Source organism: Manis javanica, chromosome 10 (genome assembly GCF_040802235.1).
Source record: "Manis javanica isolate MJ-LG chromosome 10, MJ_LKY, whole genome shotgun sequence".
NCBI classification, from domain to species: domain Eukaryota; kingdom Metazoa; phylum Chordata; class Mammalia; order Pholidota; family Manidae; genus Manis; species Manis javanica.
Genome location: NC_133165.1, coordinates 11,730,829 through 11,743,315, shown reverse-complemented (window position 1 = coordinate 11,743,315; position 12,487 = coordinate 11,730,829). Strand labels below are relative to the sequence as shown.

Sequence of the window (12,487 nt, the reverse complement as noted above, 5' to 3'; positions counted from 1 at the left end):
ACCTTAATTACTTCTTTCAAGGCCCTATTTCCAAATACAGTCACATTCTCAGGTATGGAAGGTGCTTTAATTATTTTTACTATTAGGTATTATGTATTAGTTATAAGTTGAGGTATTAGGATGTCAACATAAGAATTTTAGGAAACAAAATTCAGCCCATAGCAATGTAATATGTGCATAACCACTAAACTGAAGTTTTAAGGAAATAAAAGTTCAGAGATAACATTCTTTACATACATTTTCAAGATTTTTTCATCTTAGCTACATATATCCCCAAAATAGTAATTTTTAAAAAGGCTATTATGAGCATTTACTAAATATGTAAGCCAGTATTGATTCTAAATGTAGATGACACTTTGCAAATATTTCCAGGCTATTATTCTGGGTAATAACTAGGTAAGTAACAAACAAAATCTAGATATTATGAAAATTAAAGCTTAATTTAGCAGCAAGTTAAAATTTGTAAAAAATGACACCTTTTAAAAGTAATATGAATTGTAGCCCTTATACATAGTCACTTCTATCCGTTCCTTTAAAAAACTCCTTTAAAAATCTGGAAAAGAAAGTGAAGAATGAAAGTGAAATCAAAACAATATTTTACAGTCTGGATTATTATGTCCTATTTCATTGTGAGCAAATAAAGTAGGAATAAAGAGATCAATATAATTTTTATTTTACTAAGTATTGAAAGTAATGCAAACAATTTGTTTTATATTGGTATTAGTCAATTTAGTGGCATTCATAAGATGACATCTTTAGAACTATAAACAAATATTGTGTAACCCATGGCTTACCATCTGTATTAACCAGATAGGAGAAGACTAGTTCAGAGATTTAAAAGCAAAAGTACAGATAGTGTGAAAAACATAAGCAAAATATTTCAGGATGTATTTTAGGCAAAAATTTAATAATATCTTTTGCTCCTAAATAAGTTATATTAAAACATTTGTTGCAACAGATAATTGTTGATGGTTTTTCTCTTTTGAAAATATAATATGTAAAGTAGTATTTTAATGATTTTCTTTAAGAACAGGAGTTCTTAAAGAAGACATTGTCAATATTCTGGTTTTAAACAGACATTAATTGTGACCATTAATATAATGCATTAAACAAACTTGAGCTGTTTTTAAAATAGGAAGTTTCACCTTTCTCATAAGACAAGATATATTAGAAAGTAGATAAAATATTTTTTATAACTAATTACCTATCATTATTGGTACTTTCAATCATTTGGCTCATTTCGTGTGTTTATTTTTGGCAATAAAAAATAATGTTGAAGGTCTTATTTAGAAATTGAAATTTTATGTGAAATTGAATTTTAAAATGACAGTGGAAAGATATAAATTTGTATTTATCTTTACATGTAACTGATTTTAAGAAAGCTATTATTTCTATTTTGTAAATTACTAATTTCTCCCCAAATTTTCACTGGGCATTTCTTTCATAATCTTCCTCTACATTTATATAATAATGTGATTTCTGTTTTTGTCACTATGCAGCAATCACTTCTTGCCTGAGTTAGATCCAGATGTACTTAATGGCGGAAGAGTTCAGCTTGTGGTAAGAAATGTGTTTAAAGTTACAGAAAAACATTGTAGACACATTACTCAATAAATGGCACTATAAGGTATGTCTATAACTACCGTACATTATGAAAATATCACAACTCTATTTGGGGGTAATCTCCAAATACTATGCATTAAAATTATAACATGCTTTCTTGACATTTAATATAATTGAAAATATATTACTTCAAAATATTAATTCTATATAGAATATTTTAAAATAATCACATGCTACCAAATTTTTAAAAATTACTCTGGATAGGAAATTGCATAATGAAATTATTTTCTTGAATATTTTAAAAGAGTAGGATATTTGAGGGAAACATCAAAGAACCCTCCCACCTCTGCAAATTACACCAAATAAAAGTTAACAAGTTATTATGACGTTAACTGCTGTAAGTAATAAAGTGTGAACTATTAGAGCTTTAGTGAAAACCAAGTTCTAAACATGGGATCAGAATGTAGACTCTAGACAGTGTAACTGTATGTTCATTACCAAAGTCAATTGTACTGTATGCTATTAGAAAGAAGATGGCGTTAATAGAAGGAAAATGGCCAATATGGAATCTAGAGAAATGGAGCCCACAAAACAAGAAATTTTCAGTGTGTTTCCAGAAGTTTCCAGAGGAGAGAGTACCTTACCCAGTGACAAAAGTGTGTGGCTTCCTTGGCAGGTAAAAAATGGATGCATCCTAAGACCCAACTTTATAACACATTCATTTACATCAACCAAATGTATTATTCATTCAGATTCTGTATTCAACAAGAAAACTGATAATTTAGCTTTTGATGTAGAATTTAGTATAAAAAGATAATGTATTTTCTAATGCAAACCAGTATTATGGTATCCAGTGTAGTTATATTCATCATTCTCATGAGCCACTCAATTCAAGGGGTTTTCCTAAAATAGGAAGATATAAAGACAACAGCTAAAATTAATGTTTATGAAAATATTTATAGAATGCACAAATTTGAAATAATAATTCAGCAAATATTTGCTTACTTTAATAGAGATCCCTGTGGCAGAGGAGCATGCAGATTACCCCAGAAAAATGGGCAATTCAGGCTATTAACACCATGCATAATACTGACTAAGACTTACAGATTTTTGACAGCCACTTTGGAGCAAGAATGGGGAATATAAAAGTGCCAAGGAATTCCAGGAGCAAGAAAGTGATATTAGATTTAATGATTATACTTCTAAGGATTAGTGAAAACAGATGGGATAGATTACTAATTAAAATGGTTCTATGAGATTAATGGTCTGACATTAATCTCCTTCCTCCATGTCCCACTATATTCCACTACATACAAATATAAGCACCCTATTTGTGCTGGGGAACTAGAGGCAGGTAATTGCATGACTGGGACCAGGCCATAAATAAGGGGAAAATTTATTTTTAAAACTGCAACTGTTGCTACTATAAGATCCTCAAAGACATAAGAATAACACCTATAAATAAAGTGTACAAAGAATTATGGAATAAAAGTTATCAAGTTTTAACTAATTGATAGATATGCAAAAGAACCTGTTATAAATTCTGGAAATTAAAAGAAATATTATCATTGAAATGAACTGTGGACTAGACACCATAAAAGAGAGAATTAATGAATTGAGAGATGATTTACAAAGGAATAATAATTAGATTGAGAGTTGACATGATATCAGCAACAATACATATCAAAAGATAATGGAATTGTTTCTTAATAATAGGGTAAATATAAATATTATCTATAGTACTCTTCACTAATATTCAAGAGTGAAGACAGAATAAGACAGAATCAAACATTCAAATGCTAAGTATTGAGGAAGCTAAAAAATAAAAAACCTGTCTTTTAAGGAAGATCAAATCATATTATGTGACAGTATGGAATGAAAAATATGGAAACAAATATCACTTTACTTCTAATATATATCAGAAAGCATGTCACTGATCTATAGAATTGTATTGTTGATTAAATGTATCCCCTAAAATGCCAGGATTTTCCTGCAGAAGACAGTCACAGTTCAGATTCCACAGGAAAACGTACTTTGAGATTCTGATAATTGAGTGTAGGATGTTTATTGGGGAAGGCTTTCAGAAACAATTGCTTTTTGGAATTAAAGAAAGGATTATTGAGCAGAAGATTTGAAGACTTGAGTGTGAAAGTTAAAGCTATACAACTGACCAAATAAAATATTTGTGACTTAGCAGTGAAGAAAGACTTCTTTAAAAAGATACATATAATACAAATTATATGTAAAAAAATTGATTGACTTGACTATATGAAATTAAATATTCCTTCCTTTGAAGAATTTGACAGATTACAGACATGGGCAAACTATTTTCAGCACCTAAAGCCAATAATAAGTTAGCATCTAAATATTGGAAAAAAAACTGCAAATGAACAATATACAGTTAGGTAACCCAATGAAAGAGAAATAGAGATACAATAGAAAAAGAATATACATAGACAAGTTCACAAGGATAATGCCTAAATGCATAAATGTATATGAACACATGCTCAGTTGCATGACCAGAGGAATAAAAATTACAACTAAGAAACCTCCTGACCATATTCATCAAAAGGCAAAAATTAGAAAATTGGGTCATGCAATGTGCTATCAACAGTGTGGTTGATAATTGCACAATTGGGACCAGGCCATCAATAAGAGGAAAATTTGTTTTTAAAAATGCAACTTTATTGTAATAAATACATTTGGTGTATTTGATGTACAACTGGTGAAAGTAGAAGATGGTACAGTCATTCTGGAAAGAAATCTGTCAGTGTTTATTAAAGTAGGTCTTTGTATTCTTCAAGCCCATCCTTGAAGAAAAAACAATCTATATATAACCTATAGATACACATATAGATATGGATATATAGATACCTGTGGATATAGGTATCTATGTATATGTAGAGAGAGAGATATAGATGATATAGATAGGTAGATGCCATATTACTCTTCAAGCCTATTCTTGGAGAAAAAAATGAGAGATATGTATACATGTATATAGATATATATAGATGTACACAGATACGTAACTATCTTCACAAAAAATTAATTTAGAAAACATCCCATTCACCACAATATAAGAAATATAAAATATTTAAAAATAATGTTAATATTAAGATGTTTAAGGACTCCCCAATAACTATCAAGCATTGCTTTAAAAACATCAAAGAATATACCATATTCATGAGGAGGAATGCTAAAATTGTATATCAGTTCTCACCAAATGATATATGAATTCAGTATACTCCTAGAAAGATTTTTAGTAGAAGTGGACAAATTTTTTAATTTATACAGGAAAACAAAGCACCCAGAATAGTCAAAGCAATCTTGAAGAATAATAACATTCATGCTGATTTCAAAATTTTCTATAAAGCCCCAGTGATCAACAATGTGTGTTATATATATAAAGATAGAAAAATTAATCAATGGAAAAGAATAGAGTCCAGAAAAATACTGCATTTATAAGGTTAATTGATTTTCCTTAAAGATACCAAGGCAATTAGAAGAGGGAAAGAGTAATTTTTTTCAACTAATAATGCTGGACAACTGGATATCTACATGGAAAAAAAAGTGAATCTTTACTCCTACTGCACATCTCACTCAAGAAATGAGTTTAATGCCTTTTTGTTCTGCTGCTGGTGTCCTTTGCTCTACAGAACTTTTTTAGTTTGATGTAGTCCCATTTGTTCTTTTTTGCTTTTGTTTCCTTGCCCAAGGAGATGTGTTTGGGAAAAAGTTGCTCATGTTTATATTCAAGAGATTTTTGCCTATGTTTTCTTCTATGGTTTATAGTTTCATGACTTACATTCAGGTCTTTGATCCTTTTTCAAGTTTACTTTTGTGTATGGGGTTAGACAATAATCCAGTTTCATTCTCTTGCATGTAGCTGTCCAATATTGCCAACCCCAGTTGTTGAAGAGGCTGTCATTTCCCCATTGTATATCCATTGCTCCTTTATCGTATATTAATTAGCCATATATGTGTGGGTTTATATCTGGGCTCTATTCTGTTCCATTGATCTATGCATCTGTTCTTGTGCCAGTACCAAATTGTTTTGATTACTGTGGCTTTGTAGTAGAGGTTGAAGTTGGGGAACATAATCCCCCAGCTTTATTCTCCCTTCTCAGGATTGCTTTGGCTATTTGGGGGCATCTTACAGTATGGGAGAATATTCATAAATGACATGCCCAATAAGGGGTTAACATCCAAGATACATAAAGAGCTCACACACCTCAACACCAAAAAAGCAAATAACATGATTACAAAATAGATGGAGGATCTGAACAGACACTTGTCAGAGAAAAATTCAGATGGCCAACAGACACATGAAAACATGTTCCACATTGCTAATCATCAGGGAAATGCAAATTAAAACCACATTGAGATATCACCTCACACCAGTTAGGATGGCCAACATCCAAAAGACTAGAAACAGCAAATGCTGGTGAGGATGCAGAGAAAGGGGAACCCTCCTACACTATTGGTGAGAATGTAAATTGATTCAACCATTGTGGAAAGCAATGGAGGTTCCTCAAAAAAACTAAAAACAGAAATAGCATTTGACCTGGGAATTCCACTCCTAGGAATTTACCCAAAGAAAACAAGAACACTGATTCAAAAAGACATATGCACCCCTATGTTTATTGCTGCACTATTTACAATAGCTAAAATATGAAAGCAACCTAAGTGTCCATCAGTAGGTGAATGGATGAAGAAAAAGTAGTACATATACACAATGGAATATTATTCAATCATAAAAAAAGACAAGAAACCCTCCCATTTGCAACAACCTAGATGGATCTAAAGGGTATTGTGCTCAGTGAAATAACTCATGGGTAGAAAGACAAATACCAAATGACTTCACTCATTTATGGAGTATAAAAACAAAGCAAAACTGAAGGAAAAAAATAGCAACAGACTCACAGACACCAAGAAGGGACTAGTGGTTACCAAGAGTGACACACTGGGGAGGGTGAATGGGTAAGTAGAAGGGGATTAAGGGGCAATATAATTCACAATCACAATATAGGTGTGTCCTGGGGGAGGCAATACAGCTTGGAGATGACAATTAATGATTTATTAATATCTTACTATGGTGACAGTGACTGCAGTAGAGGGGGTAAGGACTTGATAATATGGGAGAATGTTGGAACTACTGTGTTGTTTATGTAAAATTGTCTTAAGATTGCATATCAATGATACTTTAATAAAAAAAGTAAAATAAAAATAAAAAACTAATGCGTAATTGCTGTGGCAACACTATATTAAATAAAAGTGCTAAGAATGGACATCCTTGTCTTATCCCTGATCTTAGAGAAAGAGCTTTCAGCTTTTCTCCACTGAGTATGATATTAGCTGAGGGGTTGTCTTATATAGCCTTTATTTTGTTGAGGTCCTACTTTGTTGAGTTTTTAATCAAATAGATGTTGAATTATGTCAAATAATTTTTCTATTTCTATTTAGATGGTAATATGATTTTTATCCTTTGTTTTGTTAGTGTGGTGTATCATGACTGATTTACAGATATTGAGCCATCCTTGCATCCCTGGAATAAATCCCACTTGATCATGGTGTATAATCTTTTTCATGTATTGTTGAATTTGGTTTGCTCACATTTTGTTGAAGATATTTTCATCTATGTTCACCAGGTATATTGACCTATAATTTTCTTTTTTGTAGTGTCTTTTTTCTGGTTAAGGTATCAAGGTAATGCTGGCCTTGTAAAATGAGCTTGTGAGTATTTCTTTCTCTTCAGTATTTTAGAATAGTTTGAGATGCATAGGTATTACCTCTTCTTTAAATGTTTGGTAGAATTCACTTGTGATGCCATCTGGTCCTGGAGTTTTGTTTACTTGTAGATTTTGGTTACTCTTTCAATTTCATTCCTAGTAATCAGTCTATTCAGATTTTATATTTCTTCCTGATTCATTCTTAGAAGATTGTTTCTAGGAATTTATCCATTGTTTCTAGCTTGTTCATTTTGCTAGTGTATAATCATCCATAGTATTTCTGTGGTATCACTTGTAACTTCTCTTTCATTCCTGATTTTATTTATTTGGGCCCTCTTTTTTTCTTGGTGAGTCTTGAGTAAGATTTGTCAATTTTGTTTATCTTTTTAAAGAAATAGCTCTTAGTTTATTCAATCTCTTTTATTGTTTTTTAGTCTCATCTTTATTTCCACTCTAATCTTTATTATTTCCTTCCTTTTACTAACTTTGGGTTTTGTTTATGCTTTTCCTCATTCTGTTAGATACAAGGTTAGTTTTTTAATTTGATATTTTTCTTGTTTCTTGAGTTGGGCTATAAATTTCTCTCTTAGAATGGTTTGGCTGTATGCCATAGATTTTGGAGCATTGTGCTTTCCTTTTCATGTGTCTCAAGGTTTTTTTTAATTACATCTATGATTTCTTTGTTTACCTACTGATTCTTTAGTAGTATGTTGTTTAATCTCCATGAGTTTGTGTTTTTTCCAGTTTTCTTATTATAATTGATTTCTAGCTTCATACCATTGTGGTCAGAAAAAATGGTTAATGTGATTTCAGTATCCTTAAGTGTATTGAACTTTGTTCTATGTCCTAACATGTTATCTATTCTGGAGAATGTTCCATGTGAACTTGAGAAAAATGTGTATTCTGCTGCTTTGGGATGGAATATTCAGTATATATCTGTTGAATCCATCTCACCTAATGTGTTGTTTGACCTCTGTTTCATTATTAATTTTCTGTCTGGATAATCTATCCATTGATGTAAATTAGGTGTTAAAAGTACCCTACTATTATTATATTACTGCCACTTTGTCTCTTTGTATCTGCTAATATTTGCTTTATGAATTTAGGTGCTCCTATGTTGGGTGCATGCATAAATATTTATTAAAGTTATATATTCTTGTTGGATCATTTTGTCTCTTGTTACAGCATTTGTTTCAACATCTTTTTGTCTGATGTAAGCATTGCTACTCCAGCTTTCATTTTGTTTCCATTTGCGTGAAACATCTTTTACTATCCTTTCACTTTCAGTCTGTGTGTATCTTTAGATCTGAAATGAGGGAGTCTCTGGTAGGCAGTATGTAAATGAGTCTTGTTTTGCTGTCCTTTCAGCCATCCTATGTGTTTTGATTGGAGCATATAGTCCATTTACATTTAAAGTGATTATGTTTTCTGACTGTTTTTTTAGGTCTTCTCTGGTCCTTAATTCTCTTGCTCTCTTCCCTTTTGATTTGATGACTTTCTCTAGTGTTATGTTTGGGTTCCTTTCTCTTTATTTTTTATGTATTTATCATGGCTGGTTGGTTTGTGGGTACTGTAAAGTTCATATATAACAATCTATATATATAGCAGATTATTTTATGTTTGTAGTCATTTAAGTTCAAACTCATTCTAAAACACTACATTTTACTGCCCCCACACACACACATTTTGTCTTTTACACATCACATTTTACATTTTTTGTTCAGTGTATCCCTTAATTATTGTAGATTATGTTGATTATATTATTATTTTTATATTTTAACCCTCATAGTAGCTTTATATAGTGATTGATCCACTATCTTTTCTGTATGTTTGCCTTTACCAGTAAGATTTTTTTCTTATTCCTAGTTGTGGCCTTTTGTTTCCTGTTTAGAGAAGTCCCTTTACTATTTCTTGTAAAAACAGTTTAGTAGTGATGAATTACTTTAGTTTTTGCTTATCTGGGAAATTCCATATTGCCCCTTCAATTTTGATTGATAATCATGCTGGGTAGTGTATTCTTCTTGGCTGTAGGTTTTCCTTTCAGCATTTTGAATATATTATGCCACTCCCTTCTGGCTGCAAAGTTCTTGCTGAAAAATCAGCTGATAATCTTATGGAGATTCCCTTATACATAACTAATTGCTTTACTCTTGCTCCTTTTAAGATTCTCTTTATTTTTAAATTGATATTTTAATTGTAATGGGTCTTGATGTGCATATCTTTGGTTTCATCTAGTTTGGGGCTCTGCTTCTTGAATTTGGTTGTCTGTTTCCTTCTTTAGGTTTAAGAAGTTTTCAGCTATTATTTCTTCAAATAAGTTTCTGACCCTTTCTCTTTCTCTTTTCTTCTCCCTACAATGTGGACGTTAGTATGCTTGATGTTGTCCTAGCCTTTAAACTATCCTTTTTTAAAATCTTTTTTTCCTTTTTGCTGTTCATTTTGAGTGATTTCCACTACCTTGTTTTCCAGATCACTGATCTATTCTTTATCATCTAAGCACCTACTTACTCCCTTTACTGTATTTTTCATTTATGTTAATATACTCTTTTGTTCTGATAGGCATTTTCGTATATTTTCTATCTTTTTTTTGAAGTTATCACTATGTTCTTTCATTATTCTCCCAAGGTCAGCAGGCATCTTTATAAACATTACTTTGAACTCTTTGTCAGATAGATTGCTTATCTCCTTTTCACTTTTTTTTTACTGAGGTTTTGTCTTGTTCTTTCATTTGGAACATAATCTTCTGTTAACTCATTTTACTTAACTCTCTGTTTCTGTGTATTAGGTAGTTCAGTTATGTCTCTCAGTCTTGAAAGGAGTGACATCATGTAGGTTATGTCCTGTGAAGCCGAGAAGTACAGTCTTCCCTTGACACCAAAGCAAGGAGCTCCAGGGGTTAGCCTGTGTGGGCCACCTGCACCCATCTGTTGTGGTTGAGCCAAATTGCTATTGTCTCACTCATGGGTGGTGGAGGTGTTCCCTGTCCCAGCTGGTCATGAGGCCTGGCCACCACTGCTGCAGGTGCCCTGGTGGACAGGGTTATTGTCTGTTGGGAGTGAGGTCTAGCTGAGTTGCAGGGTTGTGTGGGGAACTCAGAGGGGGCAGCGCTTGGCATTAGCAGGCTGGAGAGAAGATTCCAGAAAGGCTCCTGCCAGACCTGGGATCAGCTGGGCAGAACAAACTACCAAAAATTGCTGCCACCAGCATCTCATCCCCCAGGGAGAAGCCCAGCTGCCTCCTGACTCTTTAGCAGGCACTCCAAGATTACTAAGAGAGCCTCCTTCCCCTGTCATCTTTGCCATTTTCAATCCAGTGTTTGTCCACCAATTTCCAAGCAGAGTAAGTCTGCACACAAGCCCTTTAAGATCAGTTTTCCTTTCCCTAAAGTTCTATAGTTTTCCTAGACATACTCTCTGTTAGTTTTCAAAGTCAGGTGTTTTGGGGGTTCATGTCTCCTGTAGGGATATAAGGTTGGGGCATCTGATGTGGGGCTTGAATCTCTCATTCCTCAGGAAAAAATTCCAAACCTTTGAGATCCCTCTCTACTGTGGAACACTATGCCTGGGGTGTGATTTTTTTTCCCCTTAGTGAGACCATATCCATAAGAAAATTATTATCTAACATGAACTAAAAACTGTTTACTGTGTTATAATGGCACAAGTGTTTAATACTACAGAGTTTTAGCTTAAACATACATTTTTATAGAAAAAGTTATAAAAGCATGGTCAGTTATTGAGTATATCAATTTTTAAGTATCTCCATTTCACGTAATATAGAAGAAAAGATGTATTTTCTTTATGATTTCTTTATGTGTTAACAGTAAGAGGAAAAATTATGTTCAATTTGAAAGTTACTGTTTTCAGAAATAGAGTTTGAATATTAGTTCATATGTGGCTGTGTCTGATACACCAATCAGTGGACCTATAATTGGCCCCTTTATGAAATTTCTAGATTTGTGTTTAAGCTGCTGGGCAGCACCATTGTGAAATTGTGTATCCCTGTTAAATTTCACTCCTAAATTTTATTCCCTTTTACAATATGGCTTAATTAGTAATTGACATTAATTGTTTTCTATTTTGGAAGGAAGTCTTTTGGATGTTAATGGCTTAGATGATAATGAGGTCTTTGGAAGGCATGTGTTCACAGATATTTTCTTGACACATAGGTATTATCTCATCTGGAGGAGTAGGACTTATACTTTCTAGATAGGCGTAGTGAATTATGTCATTGAATTGAAGCAAATAAAACCCAATTTTAAAATCTTGGGGCTTACAGTTAAAGCTTCTTTAGCCAGCAGTAGGGTCCCCTAGATGGTTAACATGTTTCTCTTTGTTTTATAACTGGTTCTCACCAAAACTGTGGTATTACTTTAGTATTTCCTCCTCATTCTTGACAGGCTCTTTTTAAGTCGTAGTGTTGATGGGGCTACTCTGATGGGAGTATTAGATACACACTCTTGTGTACTAACTGAAACAAAATTCAGAAACAATGTGTAACAGTTTTGATATTAATTGCAGGTGGGATTTGGAAGCCATTTGTTACTTATCTCTTTCTAAACAATTTTCTGCTGAGGGTTTTTGTCAATTCAAGCATATCGTTTGGCCAGGTACATGCAAAAGTGACTGACGTTATAAAATGGTTTCAATTCGAAGTTCAGTAATAACACACATGCTTACTTAACAACGAGAAACTCATGCGTGCAAGAAAGTGGGAAGGTGCATGTAAAGGAGAAGGGCAAGAATGTGAATTTGAAAGAGGATAATCTTTCGATTCTGGTTTCATGAGGTTTTTTAGATCATAATATGAGTATAGTTTTTTAACCACAGTAATAGCTATGTTTTGCTCTACTTAAATTGTTCTCACATCAAATGTTAAATACAATGGTTTCTCACAGGATTTCAAGCATCCTGTGGTTTGGCTTAAAACTGAGCTACTTTGAGGCTGCTTTGCTTTCCATCATGGCATTTTCACACAGTTCATATGATAAATCCTTACTTAATGATACCAGACATTACATAAAACAATCTTCTATAAGCAAGAATCAATTCTTGCAACTCTTGGGCTCAGTCTAAGGTAGTTATAAAGGTTCAGATGGTAATTTTAGATTAAATAAATTATCCTTTTTGTCCTTAAAATAATATATCTTGAAATTTCTATATATTTACCATTACCCCTAACTTAGCCTTGATATATAA

At 32.6% G+C, this 12,487-nt stretch overlaps 1 protein-coding gene across 4 annotated transcripts in view; it reads left to right on the top strand.

Moving 5' to 3' along the window:
- LRRIQ1 (leucine rich repeats and IQ motif containing 1) overlaps window positions 1-12,487 on the top strand; it is a 200,612-nt gene that overhangs the window by 166,074 nt on the left and 22,051 nt on the right. For all 4 annotated transcript variants that reach the window (XM_073214774.1, XM_017680333.3, XM_017680334.3 and 1 more), the window contains 2 exons: window positions 1,500-1,560; window positions 2,090-2,239. In XM_073214774.1, the coding sequence (XP_073070875.1) occupies window positions 1,500-1,560; window positions 2,090-2,239 (211 nt within the window). The remainder of the gene's footprint in view (window positions 1-1,499; window positions 1,561-2,089; window positions 2,240-12,487) is intronic.